Source organism: Aedes aegypti, chromosome 3 (assembly GCF_002204515.2).
Source record: "Aedes aegypti strain LVP_AGWG chromosome 3, AaegL5.0 Primary Assembly, whole genome shotgun sequence".
NCBI lineage: Eukaryota > Metazoa > Arthropoda > Insecta > Diptera > Culicidae > Aedes > Aedes aegypti.
In genome coordinates this window covers 135,080,612-135,102,201 of record NC_035109.1, presented here as the reverse complement: position 1 = coordinate 135,102,201, position 21,590 = coordinate 135,080,612, and the positions used below count along the sequence as shown (strand labels likewise).

Here is a 21,590-nt window from a genome sequence, read left to right as displayed (position 1 = left end):
TTTGGTTTGAACTATTCCCCTCTTAGTAAAATTGCAATATTCAAACAAAAACATGAAAATATTAATACAAAATTATAGAAATCTGGCAAAAATAAAAAAGAAAAGAGAAAAGTAACATAGGATATTCAATACGCTGATAGTGAAGTCAAGAAAATGTATAATTTACCGAATATATTCGTCTTTCAAGGTCATTCCAGGACATAGAGCACTGTAATTTTGACAGTATATTTTTAGGAAGCTGTGGCAGTTTGCTGTATATTGAACCGAGAAGATTTTTAAAATTTATGGTATAACCTTGATGGTTTTCATTGAAAACGAAAAATTTAGATAAAAATTATATGGAATTAATTATCAACTATAAAATAACATAATCCTATGTTATCATATTTTTGCTAGAAATCGTATTTGCAATTCAAATTTAAAATCAATAACGTAAAAAATAATTCATGGAACTGTGTTTTATTTCTTTTTCACTTCTCGGGGGGCTCCCTTTACCGGGGGCCCGGGGCATTTTCCCCCTCGGCACGCCCCCAAATCCGGGCCTGCTTAGGCATCGGGAGTAATGATCGATGATAAACCAAGTTGAACATGCCTTTTACAAACACGTCTACGGGTAATGCGCCTTAGAGGATAATGTCTAGCAGTTCTGTGGTAATAGTCGAGCTCACTGCTCGCTCATGCACCTGTGTTGCATACATTGTCAATTGTGGTGATACTATCGCACAAATTAAATACTCCCTTCTGTCTCATTTAATTAAATAGGTTTTATTTTACATTATCCTAGCAGCGCTGCAGGCATAGATCTAAAAATATACGTTCTACGATCTACTTTACAAAATAGTATCTGTCCGCCTTCTGCTAACGTTCAAAAAGAAGATGAAGAAAGTTTAGAAAATATTCGCATTTTGCTGACCATATAGCTCAAACAGCTCACAGAAGCTAACCTGCAACGGTTTCCTTTCGCTTCTTCCTTGCCTCTTCAATGCATCCAAATACATGATTTTCTAGTAGGGAGGCCTTCTGAATGAATTTAATTATTATTTGCTTACATTACTACTTCCACTAAAAGATAGTTTTAAAAATAAGGCATGTTTTATCATCGTTTCGCTTCAGGAATGTCAGTCGGCAGCAAAGGGCTTGAAACATAAATAATTAGGTCGTGCGTTACTTAAAGCATGTTTTTTTTAAAGATGTTATGTAATGTTACTGCAGATTTTTGTGACCTAGATTTCTTCTCAGGGCTTGCCTGCTATTATCGATTTCGCTTCATCGCTTCTTGTTCAGTGCGGTGAATTATCATACCTTATTGTATACTGCTTCGCGACTAAAAATGGGTGAACCAACGTGCGAAGTTCGATTTTTGACCAACTTCGCCGCGTCGCAGCTCGATTCTCAATAGTGCGCATAATGCACACGGCGGAGGGCATAGATGCGCTCTATAGCGAAGCGACTCGCGACGCGGCGAAGTTGGTCAAAAATCGAACTTCGCACGTTGGTTTACCCATTTTTAGTCGCGAAGCAGTATATAAATAAAAAGCTCTCGCATGATTGTTGATTTTAACCCTGGCTTTGACCTAGTTGAAAGGATCGATGAAGAGAAATCGATCTTGACAGTGTTAGGTTTTGGAGAAATCCATTGTCGATTGAAGATTTGGCATCTCGATGGATAACAACTTCAGAACGCCGTGACGTTTGTCTTCATATTTCATATTTCATATTTATTTCTTATTTATCCTTAACTTATACAATTTGATGGTAAGGGCTGTTACTGAGATGTGGATTACCTTACAACAGTGATATTGAACACGTTTAAACATTAACAATTAGGCCAAGCTACAAAAATTGACGAATAAGGAAAAATATACAGAAAAAAAACCTTAGAAATTACATGGAGGAAATAGACAGAGAGAGAAAAAGCTTAATAATATAGTATCACAGTTCTAGATGGCCAATTCTTGTATCAGGGGATTGGCAGAGGCGAAGCAGCTAAGGCGAAATTTCGGCATCAGTCTTAGGAACCAATCGTCTACCAGCTCAATTTTGGCGAGTTGATGAACTTCATCATCTTCAGGAGGCGATTTTGTTTCACCTGAATTTTCTTCCGGTGGCTTCGGGCACAGTTGGACCACGCAGGAAAACCGTACGTAACCGTGGGCCGAAACACGGTTTTGTACAGTAGCAGTTTGATGTTGGGGTCCAAGCGAGATCGTCGGTTTATAAGAGGGTACAATGTTTTGATGAGCATATCACATTTGCGAAGACAAGAGGTAACGTGAGTTCCAAAATTAAGCTTTTTGTCTAAGGTTACTCCCAGATACCCTACGGTATCTGACCACGGGATATCTATGCCCCCGCAGATCACTTGATTTTGGGGCATATGTCTCGGACTTCTTCGGCGAGTGAAGAATATTGCTTGGGATTTTAGCGCATTCACCTTCACCTTCCATTTTTTGTGGTATTGCTGGATAGTCTCTTGAGCTCGTTGAAGATTTTCCACGATAACTTGTGCGTCTCGATCGGAAGTTAAAAATCCGGTATCATCAGCGAAGCAATAGTAATTAACTCCATCGATTTTGGCGAGGTCAGCAGAAAAAATGTTGTACAGCGTTGGGCTCAACACCGAGCCTTGGGGAACACCAAAAGGCACTCCCATACGATCTGATGTACAGCCGTTAACCATGACTTGGAACGTACGATTTTTCAGGAATTCTCGTACGACTTTCAATAAATAGACAGGGAAGTTACCCAGAAACATCTTATGGAGAATAGCGTCGTGCCACACCGAGTCGTACGCTTTTTCGACGTCGAGGAGAACCAACCCCGAAGATTTTCCTTGCTGGAAATTTTGCCTCACTTCATTTACCAAACGGACAATCTGGTGACTTGTGGAATGGCCTTTGCGGAAACCAAACTGATCATGTGGAATGATACTAGTTGTTTCCAGGTGTTTTTCAATGCGCGCTAGTATTATGCGCTCAAAGAGTTTACTGACCGTTGGTAATAAGCTAATTGGCCTGTAGTTTGATGGCAATGTGGAGTCTTTGTTTGGTTTAGGAATGGCTACAACTATAGCTTGTTTCCAACTGGGTGGAAAATAGCATAGTTTGAGACAAGCTGAGAAAATTTATGCTAGAAACACAGAACCTTTCCTTGGGAGGTGTTTCAGAAGACAGTTCCTTATCCCATCGTGGCCTGGAGCTTTTTTTGTTTTTAGATTACGGATTACTTTGCTGACTTCTTTAGGTTTCACTAACCAGGAATAGTCTGCTGCTGGCAATAGTTGGTTGATTTGATCGACAGATCTTCTCACGGTTTCGACGGTTTCGCTGTCGCCATCCATGGTGTTATTGTGCGATTGGGCAAAGCTCTCTGCAAGTAATTTAGCCTTCTCTGTTGGTGTAGCAAAAAGCGTGTTTCCACTTCGCAGTGGTGGGCTGTATTTGCATTTGTTCCTTAACGCTTTGGAAATACGCCAAACGGAATGGTCTCGGCGGTCGATTGTCTGCAAAGTCTCAGCAAATTTGTTGTATCTAGCTTTTGCACATTGCTCTTTAATATTGTTGTTAAGAGATGAAACTATTTCCTTCAGCAAAGGGTCTCTGGTCCTCATCCACTGGCGTCGACGTCTGTTTCGCAGTTGAATTAGGAGTTTGGTTTCATTCGGGATACAGGCGACTTCGTAAGGCCTTGGGACGATTGTCGGAACTGCAATACGTTCTGCTTCTAACACGCTGTTTTTGAAATAATCGATGGCAGCACCCCTACTTCGTCACGAATGTCCGTTATCAGTGGATCGGTTATATTGAGTTTGGAGTTAACTATTCTTTGGAACGTAATCCAGTTGGCTCGTGCATAGCATCGTACAGTATGCACGAGTTGCTCGGGCTCACTAGAAGGCTTGATTTCGAATGTTACAGGAAGATGATCGAACGACAACTCGTTCTGGGTTACTGGCTTTGTCATGTCGAGCTGATTGTTGGATAGTACTAAGTCTAGTGTAGATGGCTTACCACGTCCAAAAGGAATGAATGTCGGAGAGTCTGGATAGCTGACATAGAGACCGAGACGAGCCGCTTCCTGCCATAACAAGTTGCCTGCCCTATTGCCTTTTGAACAATTCCAGCGGCGGTGTCTAGCGTTCAAATCTCCAACCAGAAAGAAAGGCTCGGTACGATTGGAAAGAGTACGGATATCACGTCGAAAAAGTGACCAATCAGCACACCGGCGGCTGCCGGGGAAATAAACAGCAATTATGTGTACAGGACCGCTTGATGTTGAGATGGAGATTCCAGTGGCTTCGATAACCTTTGTAGGAACATTTAATTGGCTGTACTGCAATTCCTTACGGGTTGCTATTAGGACCCCTCCACCTCTGTCAACCTCATCGTTCGAAGGGCGATCGAGACGGATGCAATGGAAAATCGGATGGAGGAAAGATATACTGATATACGACCACAACCACCAGGTCAGCTTCTTCCCAAAGGCTCAAAGACGGGACCTTGTTCTTAACCCAATCTGCAGTGTGTTTATCCTGGCATGTGAGCACTAAAAACCCAGGCCGGAACCTACAGCAAGCAAATTTTGGTTTGAACTATTCCCCTCTTAGTAAAATTGCAATATTCAAACAAAAACATGAAAATATTAATACAAAATTATAGAAATCTGGCAAAAATAAAAAAGAAAAGAGAAAAGTAACATAGGATATTCAATACGCTGATAGTGAAGTCAAGAAAATGTATAATTTACCGAATATATTCGTCTTTCAAGGTCATTCCAGGACATAGAGCACTGTAATTTTGACAGTATATTTTTAGGAAGCTGTGGCAGTTTGCTGTATATTGAACCGAGAAGATTTTTAAAATTTATGGTATAACCTTGATGGTTTTCATTGAAAACGAAAAATTTAGATAAAAATTATATGGAATTAATTATCAACTATAAAATAACATAATCCTATGTTATCATATGTTTGCTAGAAATCGTATTTGCAATTCAAATTTAAAATCAATAACGTAAAAAATAATTCATGGAACTGTGTTTTATTTCTTTTTCACTTCTCGGGGGGCTCCCTTTACCGGGGGCCCGGGGCATTTGCCCCCTCGGCACGCCCCCAAATCCGGGCCTGCTTAGGCATCGGGAGTAATGATCGATGATAAACCAAGTTGAACATGCCTTTTACAAACACGTCTACGGGTAATGCGGCGCCTTAGAGGATAATGTCTAGCAGTTTTGTGGTAATAGTCGAGCTCACTGCTCGCTCATGCACCTGTGTTGCATACATTGTCAATTGTGGTGATACTATCGCACAAATTAAATACTCCCTTCTGTCTCATTTAATTAAATAGGTTTTATTTTACATTATCCTAGCAGCGCTGCAGGCATAGATCTAAAAATATACGTTCTACGATCTACTTTACAAAATAGTATCTGTCCGCCTTCTGCTAACGTTCAAAAAGAAGATGAAGAAAGTTTAGAAAATATTCGCATTTTGCTGACCATATAGCTCAAACAGCTCACAGAAGCTAACCTGCAACGGTTTCCTTTCGCTTCTTCCTTGCCTCTTCAATGCATCCAAATACATGATTTTCTAGTAGGGAGGCCTTCTGAATGACAGAATTCAGATTATTATTTGCTTACATTACTACTTCCACTAAAAGATAGTTTTAAAAATAAGGCATGTTCTATCATCGTTTCGCTTCAGGAATGTCAGTCGGCAGCAAAGGGCTTGAAACATAAATAATTAGGTCGTGCGTTACTTAAAGCATGTTTTTTTAAGATGTTATGTAATGTTACTGCAGATTTTTGTGACCTAGATTACTTCTCAGGGCTTGCCTGCTATTATCGATTTCTCTTCATCGCTTCTTGTTCAGTGCGGTGAATTATCATTCCTTATTGTATAAATTAAAAGCTCTCGCATGATTGTTGATTTTAACCCTGGCTTTGACCTAGTTGAAAGGATCGATGAAGAGAAATCGATCTTGACAGTGTTAGGTTTTGGAGAAATCCATTGTCGATTGAAGATTTGGCATCTCGATGGATAACAACTTCAGAACGCCGTGACGTTTGTCTTCATGAATCTGTTGCAAACGGAAAAAAGCTTTTCTAACACCGCGTGTTCAAAGTTTCTGGTAGAAATAAAAAAGCAATCCAAAACATTGTTGGAATGCTGTAGTCAGTTCAGTTGGACTGTTTTCCCAAGGAAAATACGGCACTTGAATTTAGATATCTTCAAACATATTCTTGTTTTGTTCATGCATGCTTACTAGGGTCACAGACTAATGGACGGAGTTTGTAAAATTCCCGTAAGCTCGAAGGAAAGTTTAAATTTCATTTAGGTTAAAAGATTCATTCTCCTGAAGAAAGTGCTTTGTTTTATGTTAAAATATTCTTTATCTTATCGTACTGTATCTAGAGGGTAGGATTTATATCACAATATGTCTTCTCTATGTAATAATTAAAATGATTTTCTCGCGCCTTTCTTTTGTTCGCTTGAACTTATTTGAATTGAGTAAAACACACCAGTTCGCATTCAGTTAGTTTGACCTAACTAGCTTCCTCTCTTCACAGGTGGTGTCAATTGCAAAGTAGGTTTAGTTTCACCATCCCACACCACACGGAGGGTGGGCAAATTAAGTTAGTTTTAGCTTAACCTACGTTGAGTAAAAGATTTGTTTCTATTCACAATATAATGTAACCAACAAACGGATGGGCACGTGCCTTCAACAAGATCATAATATTTCCACATATCTACAAACGATACCGGAACGGTTTGGTGTGTGTACCCATTGGAAGGAGATGTTGCTCTCCTGTCGGTTTGAATTTCGACAAAACAAAGTTTACAAAGTATCTAAAGGTAGAACAAGGAAACATGCAAAACCAGTTTGGTCTAGATCAGTCGCTCTTCGGGTGGCGGTTTCAACACGTTGTCCATTTCCAGTCTTGGATTGCAGTACTCTTGGGCGCTCGGGCTGTACGTTCCTCGGGTAGCCCGCTTGTTACGCGCCGTCACCAGGAATGCTCCGATCAGGGCGCCCGCTATCGCCAGGATACCGATTACTACCGGTACCACGATGAGAGCGATGTCCGCACCAGATGCTCCCTCAGCCTCTAGCGTAGCCTGTTGGTGGACAAGAACGAATTATAAGTTGACTGTGAAGTTCGTACGAACTGGGTGATTGAAACGTATACATGCATGCTACAATATGAGTTATGTTACAATAAATATTTTAAGTTTATGTCTTATTAATAAACTGCCAATTCACTTGAACACATACCCTTCACAAACACAAATGTGAATTCATTTGGAAACTACATTGTTTTATTCTTGAGAAACAATGTAATAATACACGTCCCTCATATAATTTATCTTAGAGATATTAATATGGTTTTACATCAATCATATTGATAAAACCTCGCCAACAATATTAATAGCCATTTCTCTCCATCATAATATTCGTCGCAACCTATGCTTTTGGTCAATTCATTGTTTTCTGGTTTCGAATACATTTGACGCAATCAACATGTCCTTTCGAGCGTACCCCTTCAGCTAAGAGTTAAACAACGCGCTCGTGGTTCATTCTTCGCTAAAAACTCATTAAACCCATTAGTAATATCTGTTTTTTGCCCTGCAGTCGATTAACAGGTGCGTATTAGGTGTTGGATAGCAGGTACATATAATGAAAAAGAGGTGCTGACCCGGTAGCGATATCAGTCAGTAGCTAGCGGATGGAACGGATAGCCTCCCTGCCTGTTTTTGCAGTTATTTTTCAACAGGTTATGGGCCCAGGAACGCCTGGATACTAGCTGAGGTGACTTCGATGACTGTAGGTAGCTGGATGCGGAACCAATTGTTGAAGGTCAAGATGCGGTCGAGACTGGCAGGATGAACGAAGGACGAGCTCGGAAGAGTTGGAGGAACTCGAAAGTAAGGAGTAGCTTAGAGGACGGCGTAGTTAGCTAGGAGGAGCTCGATGCTAGGACGTGTACGACAGCCAAAAAGGAACTCGGATCCAGCAGGAGTTTAGAGGATAGGTAGAGCTCGGTGGCAGATGTGCGGTTCGGAGGTTATGTGCTGATGAGGAGTGTTGGAGAACAGGTACATCCCACACCCTAAAGTTATAATAATTATATACGCAAAAGAACATATAACAAAATGATATGCGCATATTTTACGAAATTGTCAATGGTGTACGGACAAACACAACGCCGTCTCTCGTCATGTGCAATGACCGTGAAGGTAACTTGCTGACAAACAAAATCTTGGTGGCTGCCAGATGGAAAGAGTACTTCGAACAATTGTTGAACGGAGAGAACATGAGCGCGTCTGAGAACAGATTAATCATTAGCAACGATGGACATTTGTACAAGTTGTGGAGCCCCCGACGCTAGATGAGGTTAGAAGTAAGATCAAGGATGTGTGGCACTGAATAAATATTGTTATGGATCTTGGCTTGATGGGCGACAATCAAAAGCCTATAAGAATAATGTAGCATTGAATCGCACATCAAACGATCTAGTAGGCATGGAACAACTTCGACGACTCACTCCTATAGTAACATCAGAGTGAAATGTCAAGTTCTTCGTGGGGCTCCCGTTTGCTCACTTCGATTCCGAACTCCGCAAAGGAGTTGAAGAACTGTAAGGCTGCTGGAAAAGACGAGCTCCCGGCCGAACTTTTCAAGCATGGTAGTGAGCAGCTGTATGAAATACGGCACCTTACTCTGTTAAGGTGAAGATGAATCGAAGCCAAACCTCAAATTTTCAAGAGCACGGATCTGGAGAATCGAATACCCGTTTGAGCTGAAAACTTAATCGATTGGTCACTAGCTGGATGTGACCAATCGATTAAATTTTCAGCTCAAACGTGTATTCGGTTCTCCAGATCCGTGCTCTTGAAAATTTGAGGTTGGGTTTCGATTTATCTTCACCTTAAGGATATGGGAGGAAGAAGAATTACCTGCTAGCTGGCTGGAGGGCCTCATCTGCCTTCTGTATAAGAAAGAACACAAATTAGAGTGCGCCAATTACCGAAGAATAACGCTCCTCGGCGTACAAAATACTTTCGCGTGTACTGTTCAACAGAATGAGACAGGAGTCCTTCGTCGGCGAATACCAAGTTGGTTTTCGTGAGGGCCGATCGACAACGGATCAAATGTTTGCCTTGCGATAAATCCTTGATAAGTTCCGGGAATACAACTTGTAGATTCACCATCTGTTAATTGATTTCAAGGCGGCGTACGATTCAGTAGAGAGGAATGAACTATGGCAGATAATGATAGGACATGGTTTTCCGACGAAACTGATTAGCCTGTTTCGTATAAAGTTAGATGGATCGAAATCAAGTGTGCGGGTTGCGGATGAGATTTCGACCACCTTAGTAACCTCAGATGGATTGACACCGCTAGCGCATGACGGCTCACCATAGTAGCATGTCCGAATGAACTTGAAACTATTGAGAACCAGAGCTAAAGGTCCAAAGCCTTTATAAAGGTGAATGGTTGTGATGGCTATGACCGTGGTCATCATGTAAAGAACAAACGGACAATCGTGTCAGCACCGAAAAACCAACCTCTCTAGCATAATGTAGGTAGCGCAACCCACCAAGAAATGCAAAAGTAGAGCAAGACGGCAACAGACCCCCAACTAAAAAAGGACAACGATTGGAAAGTCGGATCTTAGAACGTGTGGACTTTGAACCCGCGCGTGTTGGGCTCCTGGCTCGTGAACTGCGGAATGTCGGCATTAACGTGGCAGCTATCCAGGAAATATGCTGGTTTAAAACCGGAGAACGTGAATTCCGAACGGTGGATCCCATCGCCAACACTTAATTCTAGTACCGCATCTACTACAGCGGCGGCGATAGAGCAGAACGTGGAGTTGGCTTTATAAGTGATTGGGAAGAAGTTGAAGCGATTCCCACCGGATAAGCGACCGAATCTGTGTGTTGAGAATGAAGTTCTCCAACTACAGCCTGATCAGCATATATGCGCTAACGAACGATAAGCCCGATGACACGAAAGATGAGTTCTATGATAGCCTGGATAAGGCCTACGGGGAGTGCCCAAAACAAGACATCAAGATAGTCATCAGCGACGCAAATGCGTAGATCGGGAAAGAAGATTTCTTCCGATTCGTCATTGGAACGGAAAGCCTTCATTCCGTTACCAATGATAATGGCGACATTGATTGACGATTGATGGGCGACATTTCTCAGATGTCATGGATGTCAGGACCTTCCGAGGCCCTAATATCGACTTGGATCATTATCTCTTTGTAGCTAAAATTTGGGCGTGGTTATCCAGCGTACCGAGTTCTAGAACAAACAGAACGCTGCGCTTCAATATACAACGCTTGTCGACTGATGGGGTAGCTGCACAGTACCGCCAGCAACTAGACGAGCAGTTGGGAAGTATCAACGTTGCTGGAGATGTCGACAGCCTGTGGGACCCTGTCCAGAAAGCTGTGACAGCAACGACGTGGGAAGTGATTGGCACTGGTCAATGACGAAGACGAAACGACTGGTTCGATGAAGAGTGCCAGAAGGTGACAGGCATGGAGAATGTCGCCAGAAGCCGTATGTTTGTGCCCGGTACCTGACAAAACAGAGAGCGGTACATGGCAGCAAGAGCCAAAGAAAAGCGAATCCACCGCAGAAAGAAAAGGCAGCACGAAGAAAGTGTGGAAGCTGACGCTCAAGAAAGCATTAACCGGAATGATATGCGGAGATTCTATGCAACGGTCAATGGTGCGCGGCACAATACCGTATCAGTGCCCGCCATGTGCAATGATCGAGAAGAGAATTTGCTGACCGATAAAACGGCGGTGGCTGCCAGGTGGAAGGAGCACTTTCAGCAATTGTTGAACGGTGAAAATGGAAATGTAGCGAGGAACAGAATGAACATTGATGATGACGATCAAGCTGTGGACCCACCGACCATAGGAGAGGTTAAAAAGATTATCGAGCTGAAGAACTGTAAGGCTGCTGGGAAGGACGAGATCCCGGTCGAGCTTCTCAAGCACGGAAGTGAGCAGCTTTATCAGTCGATCCACCGAGTACTTCTGAAGGTATGAGAGGACGAAGAATTTCCACCGACTGGTTGGATACGCCCAATTTACAAGAAAGGGCACAGACTGGAGTGTGCCAATTACAGAGGAATTACCCTGCATCCTGTTTAACAGACTCAGGCCGCTCGAGGAGCTTTGGCAGATAATGTCTGAAAATGGTTTGCCGGCGAAACTAATTAGGCTGATACGTGCTACGCTGGATGGTTCGAAATCAAGTGTTCGGATCGCAGACGAGGTGTCAACTTCGTTTGTGAAGTTAGACGGGTTGAAGCAGGGAGACGCACTTTCGAATTTTCTTTTCAACATTGCACTCGAGGGTATTATTAGGAGATCTGGCGTGCAGAGAAATGACACTATCGCACATGTTCCTTGGCTTTGCGGACGATATAGACCTAATTGGACTCGATCGCAGAGTCCTTCGTGCCTCTGAAGAGGGAGGCAGCGAGGATCAATTCTACCAAAACGTAGTACATGGTTGCAGATAGAGATAGAGTCAGACATGGTGGTGTAGGTGCTGAGGTAGTGTTTGATGGGGATATTTTTGAAGTTGTTGAAAAATTTGTTTACCTTGGAACACTTGTGACATGTGACAACGACGTTTCCCGCGAAGTGAACAGACGTCTTGCGGCTGCTAATAGTGCCTTTTATGGACTACGTAACTTTCTTAGGTCCCGCAACTTGCAAATGGGAACAAAATTCGCCCTGTATAAAACATTGATTCTTCCAGTGGGCGCGATGCGTGGACGAGGAAAGAGGCAGACCGGAAAACCTTCGGTTATTTCGACCGTAACGTGCTGAGGACAATACTCGGTGGCAAACTAGAAAATGGTGTGTGGCAAGTGAATAAAGATGAGGAAATTATTGAGCGTGTGAAATACTTTAGACTTCAGTGGGCTGGTCACTTAGTGCGAATGTCGGAAGGAAGAATTGCGAAAATAATATTCAGCAGGAAACTAGGTAGAGGTCGGCGACTTCGTGGAAGACCACGTATGCAGTGGAAGAGAACCTGGCGATCTTTAACGTTCTGGGCAACTCGAGAAGAATCGCCCAAGACCGACGAAGATTAAGCTCTACAATACGCCCGGCACTGGCGTGACGCTATGCTGTTGCCATCAAGGTACAAGGCAACTATTATCGTGTGGTCAGCAAGAAGATGCTTTATGCTCTGGGAGTTGATTCGAATCCACGATCCTTGGTCTTGCTGAATAGCTGTGCGTTTACTGCTACGCCTATTTTCAAGAGCAATATTGCCACGTTTTTTTTTTATAGAAAGGGGATGATTCGTTTGCCAGATTCTGACAATCAGCCGATGCGGTCAATCTTTCCGGGTTCATCTTGGCGGGTTCGATTGCGATACCATCCTTAATAGCGGTATTGCTTTACTTAAAATGTTGAGATGTTCCCCCATCGTACGAGCTAGTTGGTTCCCACTCCTCACGTAACCCACCTCCGCTGTTCTGACCCTATGTGCCTATGTTCTCTGTACCATAGTCATGCTGCTTCCACATTTCAATCACCTGTCAACATGCTCCCGTGATTATCCATGCAAATTCCATTAATTGATCATTAAGACGCTATCGGAATACGCGGCTCTAGAACACTACAAAAGCTGTTCCCATTTCACGTTTTTTGCGCAGCTCTGGTACATCTTGTACTCTGAGGGCACTTCCTGAAAATTCCTGGCCTAAAAACAACCGTTCATTTGGGAGCTTCACCAAAATGATGGTCTATTCTATAATAATTGTCTTTTTAAGTAGTTCTGCTAGCAATCAACTACGTAGTAGATACTATTGAGTTAGAAATCTACAAGAAGTCATTTCCAAAACCTCACTAATTTTTTTTCCAGGAATTTTGTGCTTTTTTTATTTACTGCGTTTGTTTCAAATGACATGCGATAATACTGACGTCCAATCAGAAAGTGTCTTGTCTTGAAAATAATTTTATTCTCATATCATGTTGTTGCTTTTCCTATTTATTCGAAAATAGGTATTGGATGTCAGATTTTGAATCTTAGGATGTCAGAATTTAAATCTCGAGATAAGGTAATCCCGAAATTATTAATGTTTGTCCCACTTTTCCAGGTTATTAAATTTTGTGTTCATGAATCTTATGATCTATCGAATGTTAGTGTTAGTTTTTCCAAATTGTTTTTCAAAACCTCAAGAGTTCATGCATTTAGAGTCACGTAAAGCTTTCGCATCTAAGGATTTCTTTGCAGATAATTGGAGATTAGAAATGTCACATTCATTTAGATTGACAGGGCGCGCTTAGACGCGAAGGATTTACGGAGCCAAGGTTATGTTAGACAACTTCCAAACAATGTTAGTAGCGGCAGACAGAAACGTAACCAAACTTGTGTGTCATATGTACATTGGGCGGTAGTTATCGTTTGTGAGACCAACAATCACCGCGAAAACAAAACGGATTATAAAAAGAATAGAACACTCCCCACAATCTTATCGACATAGTAGAACACCGTATCCATATAGGAAGTTAATTCAATAACCTGACTCTCGCCATCCTATGGAGAGAAAATGAAATGATGAGCAGATGAGAGTGTTAAGCGTGATGATAAATAAGCATTTTTTTAATGTTCCTTGATAATACTTTTGCGACGTACCTGTTCGGAACAGTTGATTCCCGTGAACCCGACCGTACAGTTGCAGTAATATCTGTGCTCTTTATCACAATCTTCGATGCATTCGCCTCCGTTTTGGCACAAGTTCGGGTTCTGTATGCAGGGATCGACCTGGGCACACTCCTTACCGCACATACCTTCGTCGCATTGACACCTGGAAAATTCATTAGATAAATTAGTAACCTCTTGAAAGTAATATTTTTTGCCAGCCATACTTGAAGGAACCCCTCGTGTTGATGCAAGACCCTCGTCCGCCGCAGTTTATCCTCAGCTCGTAGCACTCATCGATGTCGATCTCGCAGTTCTTCCCCTCGAAGCCTGTCCCGGTGCAGTTACATTTGTAGTCGTTGATGAAATCGATGCACCGTCCACCGTTGAAGCACGGCATCGATTCGCACTCGTCGATTTCGATTTCGCATAAACGTCCCGTGTAGCCGGGGATGCAGCGACACACAGGAACCTGTCCGAAGACATGAATTTTATGGCTTGTTCGGTATAATTATTGCAACAAAAAGAATACTTACATTTTCGTCGTTCGTCATGCAAATGGCGCCATTTTGGCATTCCTCCAATTGACAGAATGGAATATCGCACAATGCGCCGGAGAATCCGGTTTTGCAAGAACATGTAAAATTATTGCCCGTGGTAGAATCTAAAAAAAAAATAGTTAGTCCCACATTCTTCTAAAACTGGCTCAAGCAACACTCACTGAAGCCATCAATACAGATTGACCCGTTCTTGCAGGGTAGATTCTCGCAGGTTACCAATCGGAATACTTCACACTGCGCTCCAGCATACTCTTCGGTACATTCACACGAAAATCCAGCCACCAGATCCGTGCACGAGCCACCATTGCGACAAGGGCTGGACATGCACTCGTCGATTTCGAACTCACAGAGATCGCCTTCGTAGCCTTCCAGGCACTGACAGGTGAAGCTAGCAACTCCGTCAATACAGGTCGAGTTGTTCGTACAATTGGCCGTCAGACATTCGTCTATATTCTGCGAACAGTCGTCGCTGTCGTATCCGGCAGGGCAATCGCAGGCATACTTCTCCGATGGATTGCTGCAGACGCCTCCATTTTTACAAGACTGTTGGAAACAGAGAATGCAACCCTCTTCTGGTTGACTGGAGTTGAGATTGAAATGGGGACCAGTGAACTGGAACGTATCCGGGTAGATGACGTCATGTGGGAAATACGGCAACAGATAACCACCAACTCTCGTTTCTCCTAGGCATCCCTTGAACGTGGAACCTTTGTCGATTCCGCCGTTCACTATGGAATTATTCTCGATGTGTGACATGGCAGGCATACCCCCCAGGTAGATGTAGTGTTTTCCAGAGAAGAGATGCTTGTATGCTAAATAGTCGATGTCCACGGAAATAGGGGGCTGTGGATCAATCATCGTCTCCCAGCCCTTCCAGCCGGCTTCCAGTTTCCCATTGTTGGAAACCTTGATGAAAATTGTATGCCATCCGTAGTTGTCATCCTCGTCGTACTCAAATCGGTTGTTCAGTGGCAAATCCAGCGTGAGCTTCCAGGAAATAGTCACCAACTTGTTGATCGTCGAAATCTCAAAGTACATATCGCTCTCCTGAACGTACAGCAACGTTCCGCCGAATTTGGTCCTGTAGGAGATCTCAATGGTGTCCATGTTGGTATCCTTGGTGTACGGTTGCTGGTCGTTGCCTGCGTTGAAGACAAACTTAAGCGGTTCGTTGTCATCGTGGAAAGTCATATTGGAGATGCACTCGTAGCCGGTGTCCAAATTTTGGCACGTGGCGTTGGAAGGACACTTCTGCAGCTCGCAGAACTGAATCTCCTGACAGAGTTTGCCCTTGTATCCTCGCGGGCAGGTACACCTGTGGAGTAAAAAAAGGATGAAATTGAGAGATTGGAGATGTCTGGGCGTGACAACATTTATTCATGGGAATCATTTTCGTTTGTTATACATTCGGTGTTCAAAAGGGGTTCGTTTCCATATCTTGCGTCGAAGTCTTTTGTGGTGTTTAGTCTATGAAGTCACTACATAAAATGAACCGTTGAGAGTGCATTGTTGAGCATTTCTGTTACGTCTGAATGTTTATCAGAATCAGCATCACACAGAATTTTGGTAGTTTTGTGTTTAATGTGTATCTAGTCAGTAAATAATTGTTATGAGTACCGTTTTGTCTCAAATTCCGAACAGACTCATATTCCGAACACTCGGTTTTTGTATGGCGATTTGGTTGAAATGTTTCGCTGAAATATGTCACCAAATAACAAGGAAATGGCAGTCAATTGCAATTCAATTTTAACGTCTCCAATATAATTTATACCGCGGTAGTAGTAATGATTCTCTAGTTTCAGACCAGAAGAACAAGCTTAAGTAAATTCAATTGCGAAATTATTCATTTGAAAACGATTTATTCGTGCTGTTCGGAATTTGAGTCAAGGTGTTCGGAATATGAGACAAAATGAACACAGTGTTCGGCATTTGAATCAAAATGTTGTTCCATACTTTAACGTAAAAACAATACTAAAACTAACTAAATCAACATTATTATCGGTACACCCAACAGTTAACAGCTAGGGTTTGCGAGGAAATTAAAATTTACACAAATATCTGCCAATTTTTGCCAATCAGATGCATTTGAAGTCACTGTTGGCCTTAAGTGTTCGGAATATGAGTCAAAACGGTATACTGCCCATAACTGCATATTTGTAACATTCGACAAAAGTAGGCATTGAGTAAATGGGAGGCCTGTATACTTATCTGCAAGTATTACTAGTAACCAATCTGAGACTTAAACCCAAATAGGCTAAGGGAGAGATGATCTATAAAGTTTCGAATACAATTACTGTTAAGGGCCATCCAAAAAATCCTTTTCATGCACTTGGATCTACAAGTGTAACAAGTGATCTCTCGGAGGATTATTGAAAGGGCAAAAATAATCTATCAAACCTTGAAATCTTGAATGTAATTCTAACCTTGACACTGCCGAATTGTTTCGAAATCGTCGGGTTCGCAGATGACGTCGTTCTTGCAATAACTGGCGAGACTGTGGAGGAAGTGGAGATGCAGACGGCGGAATCGCTAGACACAATTGAATTGTGGATGACTTGAGTCAAGCTGCAGTTGGCTCATCGCATAAACCGAGGTGATGCTGATCAATAATTGCAAGGCGGATCAGTAGTTGGAGATCAACGTCGGAGGACACGCAATCTCATCGAAGCGCTCTCTAAAGCACCTTGGAGTAATGGTCGATGACAGGCTAAACTTCAACAGTCACGTAGACTATGCCTGCGAAAAGGCAGCGAAAGCAGCTAACACTGCAGCTAGGATCAAGCCCAACATTTGAGAACCAAGAAGCAGTATGAGGCGTCTTCTGGCGACTATATTGTGGTGTACAGAGTCTGCGTCATTCAAATAATAATAAAGTGATTCATTCCGTGCATGTGTCAATGAAAAAAAGGTCTGTTTGTCTCAGTGTTTTCATAATTTGTTCTGATCACGACGAGCTTTCCTTGCGACGTGTGAGCTAGTGAAAGCTCATGTTTGGTCTTGTTCGAATTGGTTCGAATATGATGCGAACACACACAGCTTTCGGTTGTATTTGTGAAGGCATGAATGAAATGCGTGTTTAATAAACTATGGGCGCTGCCATAGTAAACGCGTCGAGCGATGCGTGCGCGTGTGCGAGCCCGCAAAGCAGAATATCAACAACAGGAAATCCTTTGATCGCATCGCGTTCGCGGACGCGTTACTATGGCCGCACCGTATGACTATGTGAGGAAGAAAAATGAGAGAGGATGATACAATGCATAGATGTGCAAGAAACAGAACGATCGGTGATTGATGATTGATGCATGAGTATGAGTGGCAGATTTCGGAAGATTGCGGTTGAAATCTGATCGGTTGGCTGCAGGTTCAGTTCGTTAACAGATTTTGCGGCGAACGCATATCGTTTGCGTTCGTGAAAAGTTATTTCGCGGAAGGCAAGCGTCATTTACCACATATATCATCGTCTATACTGAGATACGGAGTCCCGGCTTGGGCTGTAGCGTTGAAATCAAACGCAATCGAGAGAAGCTGGCAAGTACGTTCCGGATCATGACTATACGAGTGGCGAGTGCCTACCGCACTATATCGTCGAAGGCAGTGTGCGTTATCGCCGGAATGATCCCCATCTGCATCACTCTGGCTGAAGACACTGCATGCTACCAGTAAAAGGACACTAGGAATGTGAGGAATACCATCAGATCAGAGACAAATAGAGACACCGGAGCATGTTATATTCAACTGACCTCGATTCAGGGATATAAGAAGCGAGATGATGTCCGAAACCGCAAGCATTCTAAATCCGGACAAAATCGTGGAGCCATCCTTAGCCGAGTGGTTAGCGTTGCAGCTACAAAGCAAAGCCATGCTGAAGGTGTCTGGGTTCGATTTCCGGTCGGTTCAGGATCTTTATGTAATGGAAATTTCTTTGACTTTCCTGGGCATAGAGTATCATCGTACTTGCCACACGATATACGAATGCGAAAATGGCAATTAAGGCAAAGAAAACTCTCAGTTAATAACTGTCGAAGTGATCTACGCTGAGTTGCCGGCTCTGTCCCAGTGGGGAAATTAATGCCATGAAGAAGAATATCGTCCAGAACATTGCAGAATTCGCTCTAATTTGAAAGAAAAACATCCCATCTGTTGCGGTCCACGATCGTCAATGTATCGCAAGTTGTAACATGTCTGATAAATGGAAGCAGCGAACGACCCCAAAGAGAAAGCGATTTTTTTTTATTCTCTAACTTAATTTGTTTCAGCTGTATTCGCCGTTAGGCATCACGTCAGCTGAAAATTGTTAGATCAATGGCCTAACGAACAGTACCTGAATACATTGCAAATACAATCTTAATCTATTTTTGGATATGATTGCTACGTTTCCTCTCCGCAGTCGGCCTCACACAGGTAGGGATGAAGAGCTCGTGGATGTTTCTTGCTGCTGTTGTTAATCAGTCCATCAGGAGAACGGGGTAAGGATGTCCATTTTCATTGCCATTTGTCGGTTGCCAATTATCCGGATCAGCTAGAGCAGATGCTCTAGAAGAGGGGCCAGTGTCGAATTCGCTTTTTCAGCGAATTGACGAAAAGTTGTTATGTGGGGACTGGGAATTAAACCCATGACCATCCGCTTATGAAGCGAACGTGCAGCCAACTACGCCACGTTGACCCCTAAAGAGAAAGCGATGATAAAATCCATTTTTCTCGCTTGTTTACCTGGGGTAGGTGTTTTTCTTTTCTGGCACGATAAACAATCGACTAACTTCCAATAGCAATAGTATCTAACTTCCAACAGCAATAGTATCTAGTTTGGAGCATATTTAGAGGGGTTTTATCATGCACTACTATCCCACCAATCTGATGAAAGCAGAGTTGCTTAATATCAATCAGATCAGCTGATGGCTGATGCTCTAAAACTATCAATATCACTTGCGAGCTATCAATATCACTTTGATTTGACAACCAGCAGCAGCGATGCGACAGCGCACTCTAGATCATAATCACTGCAGAATGAGTGACCACGTGGTAATTATCCATGCTATTATTGTTTTTCAGTGACCAACATATAGTTTCAATATATCTGAAGCACTGTAAAAAATATCGTACTGATAATTTGCCATATTATTTGCTTAATTTAGGGCTAAACTTAACCCATCAGTGATATCCATAGTCTATCGCCATCAATGCACTGGTGATGGAGTAGGCAGCATGATGTTGATGTGATATAAATTGATCCGAATTGTATCGCAGTCGGCCTGTTCAAATCAGCAATTTTTATGCGTTGATAGTGACACTGAGCAACTCTGGATGAAAGTTATAGCAGTATACGATAAACAGTCTCTCATAATGTGCAACATCTTATGATAGTTACAGAGAGCGATACGTGTGAGATTATCTCAATTTTCTCAGGATTCAATCTCTGGCCAGCATGAAAGCACTTTGATACGCAAAGGAGATGGCGTGAAGACCAGAGAGCTCTGAGTCGCGATCGGAGTAAGCTAGATCCTCCTTCGAGGGTGGTCCGGGTATAGCGGGTATAGCGTATTATCGGTAATAAGTCGTCGGGGCGCCTGCAAACCGGAATTGCAGAACCGACCCTGACACTTGGCCGACCAACGTCGAGTGGGAGTATTCTGAGTCCTTTGTCGGGGTGTAGGCTAAGTCCACCGTCGGAGACTAGTTGAGTAGATCGAGTTATTGCACCGGAAGGAGTCGTCGAAGCGCCCGTGAACCGGAAGCCACCCCCCAACCGTAATCGCTGGACCGACTTCGGCAATCCACCGGCCAGTATCGAAGCATGAAGAAGCGCGTAGTCGGAGTAGGCTAGCTCCACAATCGGGGACTAGGCCGAGTAGCATCGATCGTCAAAAACCAGTTTTGGGTCGTTGGGGCGCCAGTGAACCGGAAGCAATTCTCCAACCGGAATCGCTGGACCGACCTCGGCATCCAGGAGAGCTCGAACAGAGCTCGGGTGCTAGCCGATCAACGCAAGGATGTGCAAGATAAGGATAAAAGACCTTTTTTTACAACTACAGCATCATCAACGTACACTGTCCACATGAAAGGAGACCCGACGACGAGAAGAAGACGTTTTACGCGTAGCTGGAGCAGATATATGACGGATGCTCGTCGTGTGACGTAAAAATCGTTGTGGGTGACATGAACGCACATGTAGGACGAAAGGAAATGTATACAGCTGAGATCGGACAAAACAGCCTGCACGCCATATTGATATTGTAGCACCGAACTTTGAGATGGCGGATACGTACATCTGATTAAGGGCTGCAGCTAGGCGAATCGGACTGAACATCAATGTGTCGAAGACGAAGTACATAAGGGTTCAAGAGAGGACACGGCATGCCCCCCATATTATAAGATAGCGGTAAGCGAATGAAATTGTAGATATACCCAGACATTAATAAAAAGAGAGGTATTGATATGGTAGATATCAGTCAGTAGCCTTCGGTTGAAACGGATAGCCTGGGTGTTTGTGTAGTTTGTGTTTCAACAGGTTATTGGCCCAGGAACGCTTGAAGGACGCTAATGCGACTTCGATGAAGCACCTGGACGAGGAAATAGGATCTGGACGAGGAGGCAAAACCTCAACGAGGAGGTAGAGTCTGTACGGAAAGTGGAGTCTAGACGGAAGGTGTCTAAATCGGAACCAACTGTCGGAGGCTAAGATGCTGAGAACAAGGCTGGACAGGATACTGATTGATCGGAGGACGAGCTCGGATGAGCTGGGGAACTCGATAGCAAGGAGGAGCTTGGATCAAGGTGCAGTTGACCAAGGCGAGGATAATACAGCTGACCAGGAGGAGCTTGAAGCTAGGTGGAGTTCAGAGGATAAGAAGAGCTCGGTGGCAGATGTGTGGTTAGGAGGTTGTGTGATGAGGGGGAGTGTCGGAGAGCAGGTCCACACGCTGCAGCGGAGATGTTTGGAGGTAAACATATAATAAGATAGCGGTAACCGAATGAAATTGTAGATATACCCAGACATGAAATTAAAAAAACTGCTAAAATAGCCTGCGGTTTGAACGTACAGCCTTGTTGTTTTGTGTTGTTCCAGTTTTTCAACAGTTAAGGCAATATTATGATTAGAGCGGTATTCCTCTACGGGCACGAAACATGGTTCCTACGTTCAATGTCAACGCGCTTTTGATGTTTCGAACGGAAGGTTTTGCGGACCATTTACGGCTGAATTTAGATGGCAAACGGAACGTGGAGAAGGCGGATGAAACATGAATTGCAGCAGCTGCTGGGAGACCCGACCATCGTCTACCTCGCAAAAATTTAAAGGTCGTGGTGGACCGGGCATGTCACCAGAATGTCGGATAAAAACCCGG

At 43.2% G+C, this 21,590-nt stretch overlaps 1 protein-coding gene across 4 annotated transcripts in view; it reads right to left on the bottom strand.

The window, feature by feature from the left end:
* Positions 1–5,327: 5,327 nt before the first annotated feature.
* The window catches only part of LOC5571458 (protein crumbs), a 173,790-nt gene continuing 157,527 nt past the window's right edge, over positions 5,328–21,590 (bottom strand). For all 4 annotated transcript variants that reach the window (XM_021851101.1, XM_001659670.2, XM_021851102.1 and 1 more), the window contains 5 exons: positions 14,412–15,565; positions 14,227–14,354; positions 13,918–14,162; positions 13,685–13,856; positions 5,328–7,117 (listed from right to left, as the gene is read on the bottom strand). In XM_021851101.1, coding sequence (XP_021706793.1) covers positions 6,887–7,117; positions 13,685–13,856; positions 13,918–14,162; positions 14,227–14,354; positions 14,412–15,565 — 1,930 coding nt within the window. In that variant the 3' untranslated portion in view covers positions 5,328–6,886. The remainder of the gene's footprint in view (positions 7,118–13,684; positions 13,857–13,917; positions 14,163–14,226; positions 14,355–14,411; positions 15,566–21,590) is intronic.